This window comes from Lolium perenne, chromosome 2, assembly GCF_019359855.2.
Source record: "Lolium perenne isolate Kyuss_39 chromosome 2, Kyuss_2.0, whole genome shotgun sequence".
In the NCBI taxonomy this organism is placed as follows: Eukaryota; Viridiplantae; Streptophyta; class Magnoliopsida; order Poales; family Poaceae; genus Lolium; species Lolium perenne.
Genome location: NC_067245.2, coordinates 182,319,528 through 182,344,166, shown reverse-complemented (window position 1 = coordinate 182,344,166; position 24,639 = coordinate 182,319,528). Strand labels below are relative to the sequence as shown.

Below are 24,639 nucleotides of genomic sequence, written 5' to 3'. Positions count from 1 at the left end.
AGGTCTCTATCTCATGCCTCCTTTGTCGTCCTGCCGCGCCCGACCGCGCCATGGCTCCACCGCCGCGAGCTCGAGCTCGAGCTCGTCGCCTTCTCTTACGGCGACACGAGCCACGCGACGGGCTGCGAGTTTGGAGCCTCCATGGACGCCGGAGAAATCATGCCACGCCGCCACCGATGCTGGGGCGGCACAGGCGCGACCGGCGTTGTTGCAGCCGCGAGGGGCGGCAGATGATGCTGCGAGCGCCGGCGGCTTCTGCTACAAGGGGCGTCGGCGTCTGCTACAAGTGGTGTCGGCATGTGTGTCGGCGATTGCTACATAGGTCGGCGATGGCTGCTACAAGCAGCGTCGGAATCTGCGACATACGGCGTCGGTCTCTGCTACATGTCGCGGCGGCTGCTGCTATGCGGCGGCGGTTGCTGCTACTTTAGACAGCGGTGGCTGCTACCATGGGCGTCTCCGGCTGCTACATAGGTCGGTGACGGGTGCTACAAGCGGGGGCGATTTGCTACAAGCCACGACGGACATTGCTACAAGGAGCGACAAGTTTTGCGACAAATGGGGCGCCACCGTGCTGCAAGGAGTCCGGCGAGGCCGGCGGCGGAGCTACGTGCGTGCGGCGGCGATGCTGCTAGCCTGGGGTGACAGTACTGCGTGCGAGAGGCGGAGCCGCGGAGGTGCTATCGGCGCGGGCGGTGGTGCTGCGTGCGAGGGCGGAGGTGCTGCTGGCGCCGGGACGGCGTTGCTGACGGCGCGGGCGACGGTGTTGCAAGCCGGATGCGATAACACCGGCGGTGTCTCAAGCCTGTCGAGACATCTCCGGTTGCAACCTCGTGCGTGGAAGTGGAGGAGGGGAATTTCGTCTATGATTTTTTTCCCCGCACAGGAGCTTTGACTCAAATCTGACGGTTACTTTCTGTAGCATGGGGCGGCTGGGCGGCTGGCGACCCGGGGGATCGGGGATTTGATCCCCCGGGACGCTCAGCGCGACCCAAAAAATAATCATAATCACATAGCTGCCGCCGACACCATGGTCGCCAGGCTAATCTCGCAAACTCCTCACGAGCCGACACCAGGGTCGCGGGCCGTCGCCGCATCGATCCCGCTGCCGCCTCCTCCTCCACATCCCAGTCGCCCACAGGAGGATCGAGGGACACCGCAGCCGCCTCCCATGCCACAGCGACCACGGAGCCGTCGCCGACGCCACCTCCGATCCCTAGCAGGTAATTTTGCTGTGATTGGGACGAGTACTTCTAGGCTGAAGCGAAGGATATTAAAGTCGGCTCTGAATTCTCACAGCAGATTTCTGAATTGCATTGTCATCATGCTGCGCTAGCCAACCTTAGGACCGGGTGGTCTGGTCTTCTACACAAAATATATCAGGTTAATAAGCAGATCACATTAGTAAGTATGGCAGCAACCATCACGATTTTGGATGAAGCAAACGGCACTTGGGCCTTATTGCTTTCGGCGCAACTAGCTAGCTGGTGGTGACATAAAGCCGAGAGATTCTTCCCGTCATGTCTAGCTTCAAGTTTGTGTGCCTAATGGAAAATATACTTATCACCATACATCATGTGAATCGTCATTCTTAAGTTTTTATAGCAAAAATACATGGCAATCTAGAAAACACTTCTGCAGTTCAGTTTGAAGGTGGTTCACACTTTTTGATTTTTGGTTAATAATAGATGCTACCGTAGGTGGGGCCTGGAAAGAATCCTGCCTCTGGGATTTCAGGTGAACTTACATAGGGCAAGTCTAATCATATCACAATATTAAGGTCCTGGATGTTATGAAGCAAGATAAACCATTCATATGTTTTCTAGAAATTTTAATATGAAAGAGAGGTTTCAGTAATCTGAAGGAAATGAGAATTGAGAAGCATAAGATGCTACTGACAACTACAAAAGACAGGAAACTCATCAGGTCACATGCATATACTCCATCCGTTTTAAATTAATTGACTCAACTTCGTCTAAATTCGGTGTTAAAACGAATACTTAGTGTGTTAAAATACGAACATTATTAGAAGTATATTTACTGTTATGCTCTTTTTTGCTATACAAAGGATTATGCATATCACTATATCTTGCCACCTCAGTCATGATATATCCTAGTCCTATCCTTATGTCATGGTTAACCTTGAACTGTCAGATTATATTTCACTATGTGAAACTCTTCACTTTACACCGCATTTGTTTAGCTGGTTTCTAACCAACAATCAAACATGGCCTAGAAATTTTTGAGTGCTCTCAACAATCTGATTTGGTTTCAGATTCCCGGGTTGCTGAAGATCATACACATTGGACAAGGCACTCTTAGTAAGGCTGGACGTTCGGGCCGAGATTTTGGCTCGGCCCGAGCTTTTCTTGGCTCGGCCCGTTTTGAGCTTGGCCCGTGTTAAACAGAGACCGAGTCGGGCCTGTTTTTCTGGCCCACGGCGGGCTGAAAGCTCGTCTGGCTCGGCCCGAGCCAGCCCGAAAGCTCGTTATTTTTTTTAAGTATTAACAGAAGGATGCAATTTGGGCTGGTTTCTGGCCCAAACCATGGTTGGATGGATCAGGTCACGCACGAACAGCAGCTGCTAGTCATCGTTCTGGTTCATTCTCGTTTCCTCCACGCGCAGCACAGGCGCTGCGCCGCCGCCGCCCATGATGTCTGCTCCGCCGGCCACCTAGCCCTCCCTCTCGCGCCCACCGCCCCGTGGGCCGTGGCGCCCCACCTCCCTCGTGCCTCACCGTCCCTCGCCTCTCCGCTCTCACCCCACCGTCGAAAGCGACATGGACGGACGGAAGCACAGCAGCGGCGTATGGAGACGTGGCGCCGGCGGTGAAGAAGAAGGCCAGCGCCCGCGCCCAATCCAGCTCGGAGGACAATCCGAGCATCGCGTCTCTGAAGCGGCACCCCCCTCCGCCTCGTCGGCTCCCTGCTCCGTTCATAGGAGCTCTCTGCTCCGTTCCTGTTTATCTGCTGCTGGGCTCGCGAGCCGGCTCGAGCTGAACCGAGCCAGAGCAAAGCTCGAGCCGAGCCTATTTTACCAGCTCGTGACAGAAACGAGCCAGCCCGAGCCGAGCCAGTTTGGAACGAGCCAAACTGCGGCTCGCACCGAGCCAGGCTCGAGCTGGCTCGTGTCCAGCCTTAACTCTTAGCAACACTGCATTATTTGGGCTTTTCTTGGGAGCTGGAAGCTTCCGAAGCTTCATACAATGTGGGAAAAACTACTAGTTTTGTTGCGTTCTAAGTTTGGACAGTACCGCTGGTTCTAGGCTTCAAATGGACGTCCGATGTTCGAGTTCTGCTATTATTATTTACTAATTATCGGCCCTTGATATGTTTGCCCTACTTTTGGAGTTGAAATATAATTCCATCCGTCTTTATGAGGATGTAGCTGGCGGAAGCATCCCTGGTCAAAAACTAACTTATTGTAAACATGGCTCCTTCAAGTTTATGCTTCTCAGTTACTTTGCTTAAGTAAACAACAATACTAATTCTAAAGAAACTCAAATATTTTGTGGTGTTTTGTTCAGGACTGTATGTAGGCTTGGGCTTTCGTGGGATTTTATCCCTGGCACTACAAGCGTTTCCAAATACAAAAAATGCCGTTTCAAATTACTTGGATACCCAACTCCGGCCAGCTCAATGAAATCATGAGGATGACAAGCAATAACAAATATAATCTAAGCATGATATAAAAATTTAAGGGAACGCTGAAACAGCAACCTTGAAGCCAATAGCGAAACAGCAATGCGTCATCAAAATAAGATAATAAGTCCAATATGATCCTCAATACTGAAAGAAACATGGTCATTTTTCTTAGTGACCAACTTTAACAAGGGGTGAATGACACAGAGCAAGTTCAGTTCGATCATAAAGATAGCACTAGTACGGAGACTACACTCTTCACTTGTCATCATCGACATCGGCACCAACAGAGGAGTCGAAGGCGTTCAGCATTTTAACAAGACTTGCCTTCCTCTCGTCATAGCTCAGCTTCTTGAGGTTGTACCCGAAACAAAAGAGTTCAGTTAAAACAAAATGACATCAGGGCACGGAAATGAGTAAGACAATAATAAGTTTAGTTACCTACTGAAGGTGAAGGCGTGAAGCACAAACATCGGCTCAAAACTTTGGGCACATACAGTCCGGCAAGGTCTGTCCAGTTGACATGAATGTTATATGTACATTTTTCGGGTTTTTAGAGCGGGGCAGATTAAGACTACAATTTCCTCATTATTTCCAATATGAACCCTACTTCAGATTGAGAATTGTAATGAGCTAAAATGATACATATAGTACTGTAGGAAATTGTTGCTGATCATAGAAACTGAACATCGGCAATGACAATTACGAAGAAACAAATGCTGTAATGGGGAGCACTGACTGATAACTGTCCGCTCCGTGGTCTGTAAATACGCTATTATTCATTTGAGGGTACCACAAAACACCTCAATTAAATTTAGTACTCCGTAGTTCACACTTCAGAAGCAGCAAATATCAGCATCACTATCATTTCTCATTGTACTGGACCACAGAGTCTGGCTTGGCATTGCCGACAAAATACACGGAGGCAGTACATCACATTCAGTCGCTATCCATGGTCCACATGAAATACAACTTTCACGATAATTGGGTCCCAAAGAAAAACATTCCTATTTGTGTACTCGTTTTCGTCAATGTGCTCCAGATTAGCCAGCCATGCTGAGCAAGTCGCCATTCAGTATATCCAGCAGGTAATTCTGATCAGCTGATCATTATCGGGCTAGTTGAGGGACAGCATATCACAAATCGAAAGATAATCCAACAGCTAAACACACAAGGATGCTATCTGCTATAGTGCTAGACACCTCCAAGCAGCAACTAGAAGGATAAAAGGGAGGAAATTGCAGCTTCCACCTGGTTCAGCTTATTTCGTTGCACAAAACACCACATCGACGAAACTTTTGCAGTCTCCACCAGATCCACATCTAACCAGTTGCAACTTAGTCTAGATACTCATTTTATCATCGTTAATAGCTAAACTGACTAGTCGGTCCCACACAGATAAACCCATTTTTAATGAGGTATCGCACCTCCCCATGCGTTGTGTCCACATAACACCAAAGGGAAACAGCTCACACTTAGAGCATTTCCAACAGGCGCACTAAAAGTCGGCGCGCTAAACCTCCCTTCCGCCGCCCTATAAATGAATGGCGCGCACTAGGCCGAAATTCGCCTCGCCGGATGCTCTATTTTGCAGCGCGTGCGCGGGCGGTAAAATTGCTCCTCCGTCGGGCGCGCCAAAATACAGCGCGCGGGTGGAAAACACCTTTCTACACTACTATACATTCAACAAGATCAAACACTCACATATAATCATGAATAAATTATCTACCATAGTTCAAATGGAAGTGCAATACACATCACATAGTTCAAGAACGACACATGACGTAGTTCAACAATGACACAAAACATATGGTTCAAATGGATACAAAGTGGAACACATAATTTGCATATCACAAATGCATCTCACACTTCCGCATTTTCCAAGTCATCTCCTTTTGCTTCTTCTTCCTCGTCATCTTGGGTTGAAGGAGGAACATTAGGATTCATGGAGGCCACGAATCCTCCCGGTGGTGCTCTCAGGCTCCATACACATCACTCACCGAGCCTCCCATAGTCCCTCCGAAGACTCCTGAAAGTATATAGAGATGGTAAACCTAGAGGGGGGTGAATAGGTTTCTACAGATTTTAATTCTTTCTTTGCAATATTAGGCTTTGCGGAATATAAAGGTGAGCCTAATGCAAACTAGGTGAAGCAACCTATATGAGGATACAACTAACTCGAGCACGAAGGCTCTCTCAGGCAGTTAAATCACAAGTAAGGAGTTCGGTTAGAGATAACCGATAGCACGCAGAGACGAGGATGTATTCCCGTGTTCCCTTCCTTTGCAAGAAGGTACGTCACGTTTGGAGGGGTGGAGGTCCCACGAAGGATTCCCCACGCCACAAAGGCTCACCCTATTCTCCGGAGCCTATCCCACGAAGGAATAGCTCACTCACTTGTGGTAGACTTTGAGGTAGCCTCCAAACCTTCACAATCTTGCCCGGAGCAAATCCACAGCCCGGATGCACGACGGCGTGGTGGCGGTGGCGATGGAGAACTCCGGCGGAGCTTCGCTAAGCGTGCGGGAGTGGTGGAGGAGAGAGGGGGCGGCTAGGGTTTGGGAGAGGGGGGCGTCGGCCACTAGGGGGTGCTGCCACCTTGTGGTCTTGGGGTGGCCTGCCCCCTCCCATTGGCCCCTCATTATATAGGTGGAAGCCCCAAGTGTTGGACTACAAGTCTTCGAATAAGACCCCAACCCAAAACCTTCCATGTAGTAGGGAAACCTACCCAAGGTGGGAATCCCACTTGGGGTGGGATTCCCCCTTCCATGTGGGGGGGGGGGGGGTGGCCGGCCCCCTTGGTGGAGTCCAAGGTGGACTCCCCCCCTCTAGGGTTGGCCGGCCATGGGGAGGTGGAGTCCCTCCGGGACTCCTCCTTCCTTAGTGATTTCTTCCGGACTTTTCTAGAACCTTCTAGAACCTTCCGTAGAATCTTCCGGATCATTTTAAATCTTATAAAATGACTTCCTATATATGAATCTTATTCTCCGGACCATTCCGGAACTCCTCGTGATGTCTGGGATCCCATCCGGGACTTCGAACAATATTTCGAACTCCATTCCATATTCAAGTTCTACCATTTCAACATCAAACCTTAAGTGTGTCACCCTACGGTTCGCGAACTATGCGGACATGGTTGAGTACTCTCTCCGACCAATAACCAATAGCGGGATCTGGAGATCCATAATGGCTCCCACATATTCAACGATGACTTCAGTGATCGAATGAACCATTCACATACGATACCAATTCCCTTTGTCACGCGATATTTTACTTGTCCAAGGTTTGATCATCGGTATCACTCTATACCTTGTTCAACCTCGTCTCCTGACAAGTACTCTTTACTCGTACCGTGGTATGTGGTCTCTTATGAACTTATTCATATGCTTGCAAGACATTAGACGACATTCCACCGAGAGGGCCCAGAGTATATCTATCCATCATCGGGATGGACAAATCCCACTGTTGATCCATATGCCTCAACTCATACTTTCCGGATACTTAATCCCACCTTTATAACCACCCATTTACGCAGTGGCGTTTGATGTAATCAAAGTACCTTTCCGGTATAAGTGATTTACATGATCTCATGGTCATAAGGACTAGGTAACTATGTATCGAAAGCTTATAGCAAATAACTTAATGACGTGATCTTATGCTACGCTTAATTGGGTGTGACCATTACATCATTCATATAATGATATAACCTTGTTATTAATAACATCCAATGTTCATGATTATGAAACTAATCATCCATTAATCAACAAGCTAGTTAAGAGGCATACTAGGGACTCTTTGTTGTTTACATATCACACATGTATCAATGTTTCGGTTAATACAATTATAGCATGGTATATAAACATTTATCATAAACATAAAGATATATAATAATCACTTTTATCATTGCCTCTTAGGCATATCTCCAACACGGTGCACCGCGTCCGTGCGGGAAGAGTGGGGTGGGTGGCAGCAACAGATTGGGCAAGCGGGGCGGTGTTGCTGCGCCTCTGCACGGCGGTGCCATCGTTTGGACGAGATCGTTCGTCAGAAGTGGAGGGAAGAGAGGAGATGCGATGGTGGCGAGGCCGCCAACCAGCTGTTCGACGGATTGACACGACGCGGCGTCGGCAATGGCATGCACGGGGTAGGCTAGGGATTGTCGAGGGGCGGTTCTCCAAGGTGGTGGCATGACGTGGCGAGGGTTTTGACGGGCGTGGGTGACCAGAGTGGGATGGTGAGGTAGCCGACGTGGTCGTGGCCATGGCGGCGTGCACGATCACCACTGGTGGGTTGGCATGCGCGTGTCAGTGAGGTGAGCAGGAGTGGTGGTGTCTGGTGGGTTGAGAGAGGGAGAGAGGGATCGACACGGTCGAGGAAGAGCTGTCCACATCAGAGGGAAGGGGAGATCTTGCAGATCTCTACCCGCAAGGTTCGAAGAAAGAGAGGGGACATGATGGAGGCTAGGAAGGGTAGGGGAGAGCAGGAGAGGTGGTGCAGGGCGTGGATGCTCCAGGGTTTTGGCAGCACCTAGTTGGCATCGATCACATGAGGTGCATGGTCTCCAATCAGCCCCGACCATATCCTTCTCTCCACTTCCCTCTCACTTACCCGATGGGGAAATTGGCATGCAAGAGCACATGTGTGCAGGGGTGGGGAGAGTGAGTGAGTTGAGGGAGAGATGGATATGCTGAAAAAGAAAAAGGAAGAATAAGAGGGAGGAACAATTTAGATAGTACAAGGTTTATGTGACCAAGTCTTTCTCAAAGCCAAATTGTAGATTTTATGTCACAACCAATCTCATGTGATATGGTCAAGACAAGGATAAAAAAATGGGTTAGGTCATTAGCACAAGGCTAGGTTATTTTCCAGAACCATAATTGGTTAAGTAAAGAAAAGGAAAAGGCAAAATAAAAAGAGCAACAATGTGATCTCAGAAGATCCAATCATGTACTAGGATTAGTTTTTGAATCCAAGGGTTTAGTGAGAAAGAAAATTTTAATTTCACAAGCCAATAAAAGGAGAAGTGACAATACCCCAAGGGTTTTTAGAAAATTTAGGGTTGCACCTAGGTGGAGATACAAGAAGCTAACCTACACACACTCAATCAATCAAGAGCAAGATCAATCATGCATGCAAAATTTAAAGACAAAAAAGTTTTTGTTGGCCCTAAATTTTGCATTCCAAAAAATTTAAACCAATGCACAAAAGTTGGGTTGTTACAATCACCAGACAAGGGGCGCAAGCGAGGACATCACGGCCTGAGCCAAAGCAACTTTATAAAGGTGGCTTATGTAGGCATAGATTCCCTCCCTAGTTCCTTCTCTTGTAAGTCTCCTCTCCTCTATATAAGGAGAGGAGGAGCTCCCTTGCACGGGAGATTACGATTCCAGAGGTTCCCATCTAGTTCAATGCTACACCTCTCTTAGGGTTTCTCCCTCTAGTTCATCTTCTACGTTTGGCCAAGTGCCGGAGAAAAACACCATTGCAGCTCCCTGTTGAGATCTGATAGTAGAGACGTGCAGGAGTAGATGTAGATGATGGAAGAAGCAATATTTCTTGTCTAAGACGAGCACCGGTATTAGGATGGGGAGAGGCAAATGGGAAAATATTTTCGTTGAAGACAACATCACGAGAGACATAGCCACGTAACGTGGATACATCCAGGCATTTTGACACCTTTATGGAGGGGGCTATAGCCAAGAAAAACACACCAATTATAATGAAAGGCAAATTTACGTTTATTGTAGGGACGAAGATTAGGCCAATAAGCGAACCAAACGTTTGAAGAGCATCTATCATAGTTGGGTGAGGACATGAAAAAGACGCTCAGTGGAAGTTTCAAGATTAAGAACTTTGCTAGGAAGCAGGTTGATAAGAAAATTGGGTGCGAGAAAGGCTTCACCCCAAAATTTGAGAGCCATGGAAGCATTTCAAGTAATGCAAGACCAACTTCAACTATATAATGACGGTAGTTTCTTTCACATGGGTATGTGAACACGAGACATGATGTGTGGTAGCCACATTTTGAAAGAAACTATTGAGTTTCTCGTACTCACCTCTTCCAATCAGTTTGCATAGTCTAAGAGCATCTCCACTCGTGCCCCCGACGAGGCCCCCGAGCGACGTTTTTTCCATCCAGACGGCGAAATTCGGCCCAGTCGCGCCCCCGGTTCCTCGTTTTCGTCCGGATTTGGCCCTTCATCCATCCGGCGAGCCCACGCCATCCCCGGCCCCCCGGGGCGCGCTCGGGGACTCCGGACGAAAGATTTTGGCGCGAAACGTCGTGTGGACCCGCGTAGTCGGCGACTGGAAAACCAAATCCTGTCGATTTTCCCTCCAATTTGCTTGCATATCCCCATTCCCTCCAATTTTCTTGCATATCCCCATTCTCTCCCGCCGAAATTCCCCAATCTCCTCGTCTTCCAGCTCCAGTTCCCGGCGGCGTCTTCTCGTCCACCACCACTCTCCTCCTCGTCTTCTCGTCCACCAAAATGCCGCCGAAGGCGCCGGCGAGGAAGATGCGGGCGAAGAAGACGAAGCCGCCAGGCATGTCGAACGCCGAGTGGGCGGCGGACGAGAAACGGCGCGAGGTGGAAACAAGCGGCAGGGCGGAGAGGGTGAAAAAAGCCGCCGCCAAGAGGGCGGCGGCGGCCCTGGACGAACAAGCGAGGATTATCAGCATGGCCATGGGCGGCAGCATGTTCCCCGGCCAATGGCCGACGCAAGGTACAACCAGTTCCCCGTCGTCCTTCTCCCCTTCGCTGTACTCGCCGTCGCCGACTGCCGTGTTCCAAGAGGGCGCCTACGTCCAACCGTCCAGGTCTACGCCGTCGCCGCCCGAGATTGACGTCGGCGGCGGCGGCCAGTTCGAGGACACCTCTCCGGCCATGCGACGAGGGCCGCTCGCGTTCGGTGCGATGGCGGCGCCGAACGAAGAGGAGATCCACGAGATGATCACCTCCGGCTCCGCCGCCGCCGCTGCGAGCCCGGGGTTTTTCATGGCCGCCGCCGCTGCGTGCCCGGGGTTCTTCACGCAAGAGGAGCAGAGGGCGACGGCTGCTGTGGCGGCGCGCAACGAGCATCGGGAGGATGTTGCCGACGGAAGCCAAGCCGTCGAAGAAGAAGACGAGGAAGAAGAAGAGCCAACACAAGCCGCCGCCAACCTGTCGAAGGGGAAGAAGAAGAGGAAGAAGGACTCGGCGCCTGCCGAACCGCGTATCAAATGGACGCCGAAGGAAGAGGAGTGCCTCGCCGAAGCTTGGAAGACCGTGTCCACGAACGGCATAATCGGGGCCAATCAGTCGTTCGACACATATTGGCTTCGAGTGAAGCAGGCGTACGAGGAGCGAAAACTCGTCGATCCCTACTTCAAGAAGACGAACATGAACGTGTACCGGGGAGACAAGGCAATGGCCACCCATTGGGGGATCATGCAGACGGCGTGCAGCAAATGGCACGGCATACAGGAGGAGTGCGAGAAACGGCCGATCAGCGGCCACGACTTGGAGCAAAAGGTATGCTCCGTCGACCCTGCATCACCGAGGTACATCGTCGTTAGCTGACCCGTATCGCCGTGCTCTTTTTCCCCAGCTGCGCCGAGCTTTGGACATGTACACGGACGACACCGGCCTGCAGTTCAAGTTCCTCAACGTCTACGCCCGCCTCGAGAACTGTGAGAAGTGGAAGGAAGTCCGGACGACCCTGTCGAAGAGCAAGACCGAGCAGTACAACCCCGACGCTCCGGCGGCAAGCGCGGCGGAAGGGCGCCCTGAACTCGGCCAGAAGAAGCTCAAAGAGCTCAAAAAGACGGGCAATCCCGCCGACACGGGATGCGGCGTCGATCGACAAGTCTTTGGGCCGACTTGAGGTCGCACGCCGACGGGAGGAACGACAAGTTCGACGGCAGGTGGCGGGAGATGCTCGCCAACCAAGGCGTCCGGATCGCCCTGCTGAAGACGACGGCGGCGGCGAAGAAGAGGAACACAGACTTGGCGTTCCTCATGGGCGGCGGCGACATGGAACTGATGGACGAGGAGACGAGGAATTGGTACCAGGGCCACGCAGCGACATCCTCCGAGCCACTCCGGCCAGTCCTTCGTCGTCTCCGCCGGCTCCTACCTCGTCGGCCTCACCATCTACCTCGTCGACTGCGCGGCGCCTTCGACGTCCCACGCCGCTGCTTCATCGTCGGCCGCCGCAGCCGCTTCGGCCACGACGTGTGAGGAAACTGGTCCATCGGACACCGCCGTGCCGGCCGGGACTGCCGACGAGTCTGTCTCCGTGTAATTTCCCTCCGATCGCCGATCTGTGGCTGATCCTTTTGCTCCTTTTGCCGATCAACTGGCCGTGCTTGTAGCGCGGGACGGCGATTTGTTTGAATTTAAACTCTATCCGCCGAACTCCGGGTGGACGACTGGAAATACGGTACTCCCCACGACTTATTTTCGTCCAATCCGACGGTTGTTTCGTCCGGATTTGGGCGTGGGGAGCGCCAACAAGTGGGGATGCTCTAACACTTTGTTCCCATCTTTAGGAAACAATGTAGTGGTGTTCAACACACACTTGTTGGAGCGCCGGGTGAATCATGCAGCTACTAGAATGGAGCTAGCAAATCCTCATTGTTTTCTCCCAAACCTTGCCTAACACAGTATGGGGTACGGAATGCTCTTGACGCCAGCTAGACGCCCACGAGCCGACTTCCCGTTGGCTCTCCTTTCCACCTCACCGCGCCCACGTCGCCCGCTCACATGTCGACGCTCCCTCTCCCCATCCCTGCGCCGGGTCCACGTACGCCGCGTGTGTGCCCCGACCTCGTGCACCCGGTCCACGGGCACCACCACCCGCTTCTTCCTCCCCCCGCTTTATAAGCTCGCCCGTACAGTACACCTCTCACTCACTCCGCCACCTCATCGACGCCTCCGACCCGAGCCAAGGAAGACCACCTAACCCTAGCCCGTCCGCCATGGCCAAGGAGGAGTCCTCGTCCTCCGCGCCGGGGCCCTCCGACCTGCCGCCGCCGGCCGCCGGCAGCGGCAGCGGCGGGGAGACGCCGCGGGGGCGCCGCCGCCGCGCCCCCGGCGACCCGCTCCTCATCGTATGCGGCTGCTTCAGCCTCGTCACGGCCGCCACCGCGCTGCTCTGCGTCGCCGTCAACGTCCTCTCCGCCGTCCAGTCATTCCGCTTCCACGGCGGCGACGTAAGTTTCTTCAGTCCCACCCCGCCCCTGTTTCCATGTCACGGCCTGATTCATTCGGTGTCTTCCTTTCAGATATTCGGGGGCGTCTTCCGGTGCTACGCGGTGGTCATCTCGCTCTTCGTCTGCGTCCTCGAGACAGAGTGGGGATTCATCATCAAATTCTGCAAGGTTCGCTTCGCTTCCCCGTCTGTCTGTCTTCTCACCCATTTCGCCCCATCTTACTACATTTCTGCATCTTTATTCTTTAGGCCATGTTCAGGATGTACGACAACACATAGAGTAAAAAAATGTGTTTCTCATGCCGTGTTTCATTCACGCAGTTAATTGCTGGGTAACAGGCCCGGTTGCTGAATGTGCTATGTCGTGTTGGAATTGTAATTGCTCTTAGGTAGTAGTAGCAATTCATCTACTTTCATGAATGTAGGTCACCATTTCTGCTTTCAGATGCCATGTTATTACTGGGATGAATGATTTGATTGACCTTTCAAGTTTCAAGGTCATCTCTAACAATTACTATGCTATTGAGTGTCCATATCATCACATCTTATTTTAAGCTGCCTCTAAAAAGAGAGAGAGAGAGAGAATATACAAGCTTGCTTTCCCTCTCTTGCACCTCCTTGATTGTGCTTAGCTTGTTGCTTCAGGAACCTACATGCTTGCTCTCCCCTCTCTTTTATTCTCTGCCACATCATGCAATTTGATTCAAGTTAGCATTTAGTTCCTTCTCATTTTTGTAGTAATGTTTTTTACCCTTTGACGTGACTAGGTATTGGAGTACTGGCCTGCAAGAGGGATGCTACAGATATTGTAAGCAATCGGAATCTCAACTCCTATTATGTTTTCAAACTTTACTTCTTTATTGAGGTTGATGCACATTTATACAATTGTGCAGAATATGCATATGCTTAGTGTCATCTAACAAGCGATGTAGTTTATCTTTGGAATCGGTACATTAGTTCTGTTCCCTTTAATGTTGGAAGTATTAATTTCTTAAGCGCTGAGGTTTCATAAAGAGAAATGGTTCTGGAGAAATACAAACTATCACTTTCTATATATATATGAATATACGGTAAAGATAGGTTTATTTTATATGAACACTACACGTCAGCAGAGCAATGACATATATGGAAATCCATGGCAAAGACAAACACAGACCGTACTTGTATTCAGCAGCTCTAACCTTTATCTGCAAATGATCAACATTTTTTTTCTGGGGATACTGGACTTCTTTTTGTTTCATTCCTGTGGTACTATGAGTAGTGTCATGATCACAGAAATAGGAATAGGGAATTCCTACTGATTATTTCTTGTTTATAAGAAAATGTACTCCAAGTCTAATCCTCTTGTTAATTCATTCTTCCTTTGGTTCCTTCTTGGCAGTGTTGCGGTCATGACAAAAGCATACCCAAACGTTGATAGGAGCGATCTGATTTTGCTTCAGGACATTGCTAGCTACCTGCTCCTTGCATGTGGACTGATCTATGTAATCTCGGTGAGTCTAGAGCATTTTGGTGTTAGTATGTGATTTATTATACACTGTTCTATCCTAAATTGCGAAAGCCGACACTATGGTACAGCTGGAAACATATTATTTTATCAACAAAAAGTGTTTCCTTTTAATTTTTTAATCATTTACTGTTCGAGGAAATTAGTCCGACAACTATCTGGGCCTAGAATGATTAAATATCATAAACCAGTTAAAAACTTGAAGTGTTGAAATACAACTTCTATCATGTCACAAGCACTAGTATGGGATTTTGCCTCTCAAAGCATCATTAAGTTGTTTCTAACCAGGCATTCCTATTATAGCAAAGTATCATCATTAAGTTGTTTCTAACCAGGCATTCCTATTATAGCAAAGTATCATCATACAATGCATAGTGGAAAAATGAACAACATTGCGCTCATTAATATTGCAACACCATGTTGAATATGTAGGGGGTATTGTGTCTTGGCGTGTTAAAGCGTTCGAGGGAGAAGAAAGCAATATCACGAGGGCAAGCAGCCAAAGATCTGGAGGTGAGTACTTGGTCCCTATTTTTGGGAAGGGTAATTAATACATTTAACTTAATATTGAGTCTGAATAATGGTACTCCCTCCGATCCATAATAACTAATTTGAACTAAAACCCCGACATTTATTATGGATCGGATATAGTAGTTTTTCTTTCTCTTATTTGACCACAGAGAAAACATCCTTTCTGTGGTTTTTACCTCAGTTTTGTCAACATGCCTTGGTTTGATAATTGGTTACTGTACCTCTCTAGTGTATACTCCCTCCATTCTCTTTTAGTCCACATTCTGCAAATTTTAAGACCGATTAACATGTCATTTAATAGTACTAGTTTGATATGTGAACAACCAATCCAAGCTACACTAAAATTAATGACATCTAATATAGAGAAGGAGACTGCTTCGTTTTATGTGTTGTTAATTACAAAGCTAAAATGTAGACTAATCCAGAACAATTTTTAGATCTAGAATGTAGAGTTTTTTAGAACGGAGGGAGTACATATTTCATAAGATTCTACCGCTACAATTGTTGAGTTTGGATGGAGTATTCACTGTTATTAGAAACAGAATATGTTTTCACAAGAGAATCAATGCCTATTTTATAGAAGGGGATACACAGTTACACACCATTCACTGTTGTAATCCTTGGTCCTAGTCAAGCAACTATCTACTACATACTGTTATGTCCACTGCCCTTGTCTTTCCCTTACTGGCTGACATTTCTTTTTACTCCCTCTGCTCCATTATTTGAACTAAAATCACGGCAAGAATTATGGAACGGATGGAGTAACATTTATCAAGGCTACAGTTTACAACTTCAGTTTCGATCCCTACCTTGAGGTCTTTCCTAATTTCCGTGGTATTTCAGGAGCTGGAGAAACGGAGGGAGGAACTTGAGGCACTGCTACTTGCTGAGAGGTCAGAAATGGTCTGATGTACCAGACCATGGCAACTAACCTTTCTCGCTCGGTGTAGATAGATTGTTGCTTATGCTGACTGCATACCACGTGTTCATGGTCATCCATCTGTCACCTGATACCACTTTCGTTGGAGTGCTTCTTTTTCCTGTAAGTACTACTGACCTTTAATAATCATTTCACCAGATTTAGTACTAAACTTATATTTATTGCTTCTTATGTTTGCATTGGTTTAGCTTGAATATGTTGCTTCCTTTTCTGCTTATGAAAGTCTTGCTAACGTTATTCTGTAAATCAGCAGGTGTTCTGACTTTCGTCTTGGTTTCTGCTGAATTGGGTTTCCGGTGTGAGCATTCAGGTGGATGCATCGATCCACAGGGCAGTTTGAGTTAGATTTATGTCAATACAAGTCTCAATGTACCATGCTGGCATGTCATGTTTGTTTGTCTTTTGTAATTTTTCTAAAATGTGGATGTTCCTTGATGTGGATGTTGTATAATTTGTTGTAATTTCAATAAAAGAGGGTGTTAATGCTTGGTTAACCTACAATTGAGAGGATTGAATTCAAGTGGACTGGCTAAAATTTTAAAAACTACCCATATACATTCTGCGCAAATATTTGTGCGCGTAAAAATCATGTGAAAATATCATTGTTTGTGGCTTGCAAAGGGAAATTTAGCATCATAAATAATAATAACAAAAAGAAGGAAATGAGATAAGGTCTTTTTTCAGATTGAGCTCCCAATTTCATCAGTGAAACTGAAGTTCAAAAAGGAGTTGTACAGTTGAAAAGCAAAACCGAAATACATATTGAACCAGGATGGAAAAATCTTCAAATTTGAAATTACATCACAAATTTGTTTCAAAATTAAAAAAATTCTAGGCGAATTTCTTACTCTCCCTCCGATACATGCTCCACGGTCCCAAGGAAAAGTAAACTGTAATAATTCTGTAAACCACCTGTGTGTCACATGTGAGACCTACTCCCACCAAACACTTGCTCCATCTCAAAAAAAAAAAAAAAAAACACTTGCTCCATGGAGCGCAGCGACGGGGAGGCCGCCGCCAAGCTACCCAAGCTCGCCGCCGGCAGCGACGACCGCCTCAGCGCGCTTCCCGATGACGTGATTCTCCACATCCTCCGCCAGCTCCGCGATTCCCCGGTCGCCGGCCGGACCAGCGTCCTCTCCCGTCGCTGGCGCAGCCTCTGGGCCCTCCTCCCTGAGCTCTACTTCCCCGGATACACCGCTCCCCGCCACGTAGCCGCCGCTTTCGCCGCCCACGAAGCTCCGGTTCTCCAGCGCATCGCCGTCTTCGTCAAGGACACCCCCGTGGATTCCCTGGCCGCCTGGCTCCCCATCGCTTCACGCCGCCTCCGCGGCGATCTGTACTTGCTCAACATTGTGCGGCGGAACGGTGGGCGTGGGCCGGACGAGGCCGGGGAAAGGGGCGCCTTTGAGCTGCCCTGCTTCGAGAAGGCCACCACGATCTCCCTCCACCTAGGGTTTCTCGGCCTCCTCACGCCGCCTGCAGGGGTATTCGCCCGGCTCACCAGGCTCCACCTGGACCATTTCCGGATACAGGCCCCCCCGTGCGGCGGCCTCGGAGACGCCCTCTCCTCGCCGCGGTGCCCGTCCCTGCGGGACCTCACTCTCAGCGACGCCCGGGATCTGCACAGTTTGGCTATACACTCCGAGTCTCTCCTGACAGTGAAGCTCACGAAATTGCGCGGCTTGCAGCGGCTCACTGTTGCGGCGCCGGCGCTCAAAGAGCTAACCGTGTTCTACTGCTTCGCGAATGCTCCGAATCTGAGTCAAATGGCTGCCAGCATCTCAGCCCCGCAGCTGGCGTCGCTCGAGTGGAGCGATGCTTACGATCCGGTCTCCGTCCAGCTTGGCGAGATGGCGCATCTCCATCGTCTAGGCATGAGCTTTTACCTTGTGTATGGACCAAATGGCTTTCGAACCAATAGAGATTGCATGAGGCTCCTGCGGCGCTTTAAGGCCATCTGCAGCTTGAGCTTTGCGCTCATCTATCCGCATGTGAGTAGTTCATTCTTCCTCTTATTTCGAGCTATGCAGTCAATATAGCATGTTGTTAGCATAGGTCAACAAAGAAAACATGTAATTCATGTGCCATTCAGGGTATCTTGTAGGATTGGTACATGATCAGCTCCCCTCTAGATGATGGTTGCATTTGAGAATAGCAATGCGAAATTCTTACTTGTGTATCTTGCTCAAATCACTGCATGACTGCAGAGCATTGCTAAGCTCACTGAACCTTACTTGTGTTTCTACACTACAAAGCATTGGTTTTTTCCTACCTTTGAATAGCTAGCTAGCAGGGGAAATTTACACTTCTACCACTGCCGCACTAGTTAAGGCAAGGGTCATGAATTTCCAAGAGTTTGGAGAACTTGAACAACCACAATATGTACTCACAAGCTATATCCTTATTCTCGAACCTAAATTAAAATCTCAGTCAGAGTTTATCCCTTGAATGCCCCTACCCTGCCAAAAATGTTTAGATTTTGAGGTCTGTATGTTTGTACAAAATTAGCATTGAGTTTTATTTTTGTTTTCTAGAGCTAGCCTTACAAAGCCCAGATTCTGTGCAGAAGAAATCCAAAGTGAATTTGTGAGCTTATAGGAATCATTTCCTGTGTGCTAATCACAGTGTAAGACCATGTGTTCTTGTTCTTTTATAACTCATATACATACCAATGTATAACCCTTTTTGTTATCACTTAAGAATCTACAGGCCCTAGGTAACAGTCAATACTTGATGGAAGGCATGACAATTTTTCCTGTCATTTCATCCTTGAGAGTTGTCGTAATGGCAAGGGGACATTCTTTTGGTGCCAGCTTATTCCATGTTCTCAGGATGTGTACTGGTGTAAGAAGGCTAATCCTAATATTAAGTGCTCGTGCGGGCTTGGAGGTAAGCTATCCTTAGTTCCTTTATCTAAAACTTCAGTTTAAAGCAACATGCATTTGCATTTCGTGGCATGCCTTAACTTGATCTGGTAGTAGCCTCAATCTACTACTGATACCTCCGTAGAGACAATTAGGTAACTACGGAAATGAAGATATGGCCCTATATCACGGCCCTAGGGGATTGGTGAGTAGGAGGACGAACGATGGATATTAACAGATTGATAAGCTATTTTATCTCTTGATGGATAACTGATATATGTGGTTCCCCTTATATGGGAGGGCTTACTTGACCTCCCGAGTAATAATTCTAAATATACTAATCTGATCTTTAACTCTAATCTTATCTCTTTCCTATCTCAATAATATTCCATATATATTTGAATATTTTGTACTCCCTCCGTTTGGAAATAAGTGACTTGGATTTGTCTAGATTGTAGATTCATATGTATCTATACGCATTTTAGTTTGTAGATACATGCGAATCTAGACAAACCCGAGTCACTTAGGCCCTGTTTGGGAGCTCCTCTTTTTTGAAGTATATATTCTAGGAATACTTCAGTTTTCAAAAATAATAAAGTATTGAATACATCAATCCGTTTGGTGCCAAAGAAAACGGTGGTTTTGGAAACCGAAGTATCACCAAAATTGTAGTTTTTCTAACATATTAAAAACTTCACCCCCGACCTCTTTTTTCTAAACAGAGAAACTGGCTTGCTTCGTCCCCTGGCAAAACGCATCTCCTTCGTCTGGCGTCTGTGCCTATGGCGCCTGCGGCGATGTCCTCTTCATCAGCCATGGAGAAAGCAAATTCAGCAAGTGGAAAAGAAAGTCTGTTCTGCTCAGTGTTCGCCAAGAGCAGATCGGTCAGGTCCTATAGAAACAAAAGGAAATTGAGCAGAGGTGGTCGATCAATTTCGGATGCATGTCTGAGCCATAACGCCGCAAAATCTATGCAGATTGGTGCTCATCATGATGCCAACATCACGTCACAGCTCGCACCTGGCCGCAAAATCCATGCACGTTCATGTTCCTTTGGTCGATCAATATGTAGGAAACAACGTTCTGTGTCTCGGTTTGCGTAGGAAGTAATTCACAGCCCCAACATTCATTAGCTGTTCTACGCAGCTAGAAACAACACTTCCCAAACGCGTTGCAGTATTTGTCAAAACTGAGAAATACTACATTATCAAGAAACTGCAGTATTCCTTTCCCATGCTATCAAATACTTTAGTTTTGGAATACTTCAGTTTTAGAAAAACTTTGCTACCAAACTAGGCTTTATTTCCGGAAGGAGGAAGTATTAGTGTTGTGCACATCACAAATGCCAACCCCATGGCAAGATAATAACATTCCATAGCTCAGGTGGAGTACATGGCTGCCACCCAAGGTGGCCCCACATCAATGAAGCATAACGTTTTCGTCTTTTTGTTGTGGTCGAGCAAACCACTGCCATGAAGATGGAGAGCTGAACCTGTTCCCATTGAGCATGGATTAGCAGTTGTTCTGGTTCATTCCTCGAGTTCCTTGCTGTCATGCAAACACAAGCATACAAGTTACTTTATGTACTATTCGCCCTTCCCCTGGTTGGCATACATTGGAGCCTGCTGGTTCAAGCGACTCTGTGTTTAATTAGGCTGGCAGTGTACTGAGCTGGCCCAGCTCCTGCACATCAGGGTTTTGGAGGTTGCATTGCCTGTTGTAGCTGTGGATGGGAACCAGCGCCGCCTTTATAACTAGATGGGATGCGTCTTTTGTGCAGTCTGTTAGTACACCATGGCAGCTTCTATCTGATCTACTGCTGCTGTTATGCCTAGCTGATGTTATACCACCTTTCATGGAGCGCCATCACCGCAGATAAGGCTTCTCCACCCACTTCGTCCGACGCTGCTGCTACCGCCGCACCATGCTGTTGGCTTGGATACCACATTGCAGAGTCACTCCCTTCTGCAGTTCTGCTAAAGGGCTTGTCTTCCCCACTGATTGCAGAGTCACCCATGTTCTCTTTAGTGCCACCATTCACCCGGATATGCCACCACTGCCCAAAGCGGCCAAGTTGTTTCTGGCCATTGCCAAGGGTAGTGCGCCATCACCACACCTGGGTATGCTATGTTACAGTATGACCAGTTGCAAAATGACCATTTGCGCACACGTGGGGACGCCATCTGTCTGACCTAGATACCAAATGGGACAAACTAGGTAAGTATCACTATTCAGATGGCCTGACGGCAGGGTGTAGAGGATTAATGATTAGAAACTAGGTCAGATAGGATGCACAAGGGAGATGACATATCTATAAACTATTATTGTATTGTTGATTGATTCTTTGATACATGTGGTGCCCCTTATGTAGGATGTCATCCGATCTCTAACTTTAATCTTGTGTCTTTTCTGTTTAAATAATTCTTCTCCTATTTCAAGAACATAGCGTATCTATTGAATATTGCCTAATGCTATGGTGCACATAACACTCCGCTCTGAAGTTGATAAGTAGATATATGGCTTATGTATTTCCCAATGGCAACACTTCTCTCAAAAACAAGACTCCACAACTAGTTGGAGCCACCCCGTTGTGAAAATACATTTTTTTGGGAGTGGTGTTTTGGGACATGGGAGCATATGCTCCCTCTATTTCGAAATGCATCTTACACATATTTTGAATTTCAAAAAAATTGAAACAAAAAATTCGTACGTACATCTTCACGGGCTACGCGCTCACAAAGTAGTTTCATAAAAAATCGACTTGTCATGTGACGTGTGTAAAAAGGACAAAGTTCAGTGCTAAAAATAATGCTTTTTACAAGATAAATTTTCTCTTTTCTACATAGACCACAAAAAATGTTGGTTTTTCGTGAAACTTGACGAACGCAGATATATTATGGAGATGTACATGTAGAATTTTTTTTCAAAATTTTCAACACTTTGAAATATAACGTTTTGGTAGAGGGAGCTTACGCACCCGGGAGCCGAATTGAATTTCCTCATTTTTTGAAAGTTTTCAATTCTTGTAAAAGTATTATATATCTACTATTTTAATTGTATGATCACTTGCAAAATGATATAAATTGATCATTTGTGTATTGTACAAAAAGACAACTTTGGCGAAGTTACATTCTACCTGGGTTGGTACTTGGTACTAATTTCCTTTAAAGAGCCAGACATTTGTAAATGTGCAGTGGATATAAAGTTGAGTGAGTTATTGCATGGCGGGTTTGAAGGTTAAGGGCAAGATGTTGAGTTAGTTACTCCATAGCACGGTTAAGAGTTAGGAGTTAGGACATATTCTGTACTGTAGCTTAAGGCTTATGTTTTTGAAAGGTCCCATTAATAACAAAGGCCATTTAGACATGTTATTCTTTTGTTTGTCTATAGAAAGTTTTAATGTATATTTTGTTGATGGCATATCTTCAAGAATTTGGGTAGTTTGATGACATTTATGGTCGCTTGTTATTTCATATAGTCAAATGAGACCAGTTAATCCCACTAACCTGATATGCTCCCCGTGTTAGGCACAGGCATGTCCACCAGATTGCATATGTTATCAGGCTCAGCCACTAAACTGGAAATCCGAGAGACTTGTGCTGGATCGCCTCCAAGAAGTAGAGATCAGAGAGTTTAGAGGTACTGGGCGTGAATTAGCTGTTGTGGAACGGTTATTCAACTGGTCTACGGCGCTTGAGACGGTGAGGATAACTTTCTGTCACACAATCGATGCTAGTAAGGCCAAGAAGTTGCACGAGATGTTACTAAGCTTCTCCAGTCCAGGCACATCTATGAAATTTTAGGTGTACTGTGGTTATGGTTCAGGATTTCTAGAAGACTACTTCAGCTCCAGGCACGCAAGATCCAGCTGTTCTCAATGCTCAAGAGAGGCGATTTACATAGACCAGCGCCAGCGGTCTGTGCTGCGTTAACGGTGTTCGTGAAACTAGTTTTTAAACTTGTTTGTTTTACATGAATTGAGATAACTTTGTTTTGTATTACAGTTTCCAAACTTTGATTTCTCTTTTGAGAGGCAATTGGTGATTGGTGCAGTTGACTTGATGATTTACTAGGAAAATTGCCCATACGTTGCTACGGCAGAGCAAATTTAGAGTTAGACATGTGACACAAATCCGGAGCAAGCACTTTAAATTTCCTTATATAAAAGAGTTATGCATATTGTTTCACGAAAAAGTTGGGTAGGATGACACCGTCCGCATAGTGGCTATCTCATCGAATCTTCATGTGAAGATCATAATCTAATAATTAACTATTTGAAGAACACGAAACCAATATTTTAGGTAACAATATCATCTGGCACACTATGAGCAAGTAATGAACATCACATGTGACAAGTGGCATACCAAAAAATTAGATTAGCTAGGACGAATATTTAAAATCTAGTGTTTGTAAAGAACAGATAATTAAGTGTCTCCTTTGTAAAAAAGTGTCTTCCCTACAAAACCATCTATAACAAAAACATTATTTTCGAGAAATATACTAACATGGATTGCTGTAGTGCTGCTTGAAACGCTTAGTGGACTCCACTAACTTTCCAATACGAAGGAAAAATCGACCAATAGAATTATACGCGAGGTATTTGGAGCTATCGATGGGGATTTACTTTTCAATTCCGTTCATGCATAGCATGTCGCGCTGAACAGAGAAAGAGGCTACTTAAGAAACCAGGGGCTATATTTCTGGAGAGAGAAAAGCAAAGCATGAGCCTACCTTTACGTTACAAAAAATATTAACGGGCCTTTACACTTACCCCATTTTAGCCCACTTCTATTTTTTGACAGATAAGAAAAAGCCTAAAATACAGTCGCCTCTAGAAGAAAATCAGTAGCAAGTCTGTCGGAAGAAGACATCCACATTGTTGTTGTGAACTGAGAACTCCTTTTAATTGAAATGACAAATAACAAATCTAACAGAGATATGTAGACAAATTATATTAGAGGTGTGGTTGTTATCCAAAAGCAAGCTAATGCACAATAACTTACCACTTCTTTTCTCCCAACACTCCTCTACAACGTTCCGATCTCACGTGTTTCTTTTCTGGAATAGATGATTCTCAAGCTATCAACCCTTTCATTCTCCAGATGAGAGCATCTCCAGCGGCGCGACGCATTTCGGACGTCCAAAAGTGGTCGCGAGCGTCCGTTTGCGTCGCCCCGCGGACATATTTTGTCCGCTCGTCCGTTTGCGTCTGGGTGTGCTCCCACCGGGGACGGCCCATTTTTTTGAATTGCAACTTAGTAAAAACATTGAAAGTAGTACATAAAAATGCATAAAAACTATACAAAGTAGATCTATAAGCCTAGACTACTTGCTTCCTGACGGGCCGGCACCGTCGTTGCGTCGCTTCGTCGCCTGCTTCTCCGCCGCCTCCCGCGCGGCCGCTATGGCTCGGTGCGCCGCCGCGTCCTCTTGCGAGCACCTCCCAGCCTCGCGTTGGCGGCCTCGTCCTTGAGCGTCTCGAAAGACTCGACGAGGGCCCGCTGCTCCGTCGCCTTCTCCTCCGGCGTCGGCGCATCAGGGTCATCGGATGACCAAGATATCTCCGAGTCGGAGTCCTCGGCTGCAGCGGCAGCCGCCAGCCTGCGCTGTTCCAGCTCGGCGTCCAACGCCGCGTGGCCCGCCAGCTCCTCCTCTGCTTCCTTCTCCGCTTCAGCCAGGGCCGCGGCGTCCCTGACCGGGTGGAGGAGATCGGTGCTATCTTCGGAGTCAAACTCCTCGGAGGAGCTCGACGCCGGAGGAGGTGGAGTGGGAGGTGAAGGTGGAGGCGCGGCAGCCTGGCCGCGTCTGGCGCTGCTCATGGTGGATCTACTTGGAGGAAGCGGCGCTACAGCAGCGACGGCTAGGGTTTGTGGGGAGGAGATGAGATGCTCGCGCCCCTGTATATATAGCGCGGAGGCAGGGCGACGGCCGCGCCACGCGTGGCATCGCCATTACTA

General features: G+C 47.6%; 2 protein-coding genes across 4 annotated transcripts; both read left to right on the top strand.

Moving 5' to 3' along the window:
• The first annotated feature begins 12,519 nt into the window (after positions 1-12,519).
• Positions 12,520-16,309, top strand: LOC127334054 (uncharacterized). Of its 2 annotated transcripts, none has more exons than XM_051360473.2 (7): positions 12,520-12,838; positions 12,911-13,006; positions 13,605-13,645; positions 14,219-14,330; positions 14,777-14,857; positions 15,719-15,917; positions 16,069-16,309. In XM_051360473.2, the coding sequence occupies exons 1-6, from the start codon at positions 12,605-12,607 to the stop codon at positions 15,782-15,784; spliced, it is 630 nt and encodes a 209-aa protein (XP_051216433.1). In that variant the 5' UTR covers positions 12,520-12,604; the 3' UTR covers positions 15,785-15,917; positions 16,069-16,309. The 2 variants fall into 2 exon arrangements, with proteins under 2 accessions (XP_051216433.1, XP_051216434.1); XM_051360474.2 differs by having other exon boundaries at positions 16,066-16,309.
• A 432-nt stretch (positions 16,310-16,741) lies between these two features.
• LOC127334053 (putative F-box/FBD/LRR-repeat protein At4g03220) lies at positions 16,742-22,739 on the top strand. 2 transcript variants are annotated; one of them, XM_051360472.1, is made up of 3 exons: positions 16,742-17,809; positions 18,528-18,707; positions 22,210-22,739. In XM_051360472.1, the coding sequence occupies exons 1-3, from the start codon at positions 16,805-16,807 to the stop codon at positions 22,483-22,485; spliced, it is 1,461 nt and encodes a 486-aa protein (XP_051216432.1). In that variant the 5' UTR covers positions 16,742-16,804; the 3' UTR covers positions 22,486-22,739. The 2 variants fall into 2 exon arrangements, with proteins under 2 accessions (XP_051216432.1, XP_051216431.1); XM_051360471.1 differs by having other exon boundaries at positions 16,743-17,809; positions 18,519-18,707.
• The last annotated feature ends 1,900 nt before the right edge of the window (positions 22,740-24,639 follow it).

Coding starts and splice junctions, on each gene's coding strand:
- LOC127334054 (XM_051360473.2), top strand. CDS start 12,605: ATGGCCAAGGAGGAGTCCTCGTCCTCCGCGCCGGGGCCCTCCGACCTG. Junction 12,839..12,910: donor TCCGCTTCCACGGCGGCGAC/GTAAGTTTCTTC, acceptor TCTTCCTTTCAG/ATATTCGGGGGCGTCTTCCG. Junction 13,007..13,604: donor TCATCATCAAATTCTGCAAG/GTTCGCTTCGCT, acceptor TGACGTGACTAG/GTATTGGAGTACTGGCCTGC.
- LOC127334053 (XM_051360471.1), top strand. CDS start 16,805: ATGGAGCGCAGCGACGGGGAGGCCGCCGCCAAGCTACCCAAGCTCGCC. Junction 17,810..18,518: donor TTGCGCTCATCTATCCGCAT/GTGAGTAGTTCA, acceptor TTATCACTTAAG/AATCTACAGGCCCTAGGTAA. Junction 18,708..22,209: donor GTGCTCGTGCGGGCTTGGAG/GTAAGCTATCCT, acceptor TCCCCGTGTTAG/GCACAGGCATGTCCACCAGA.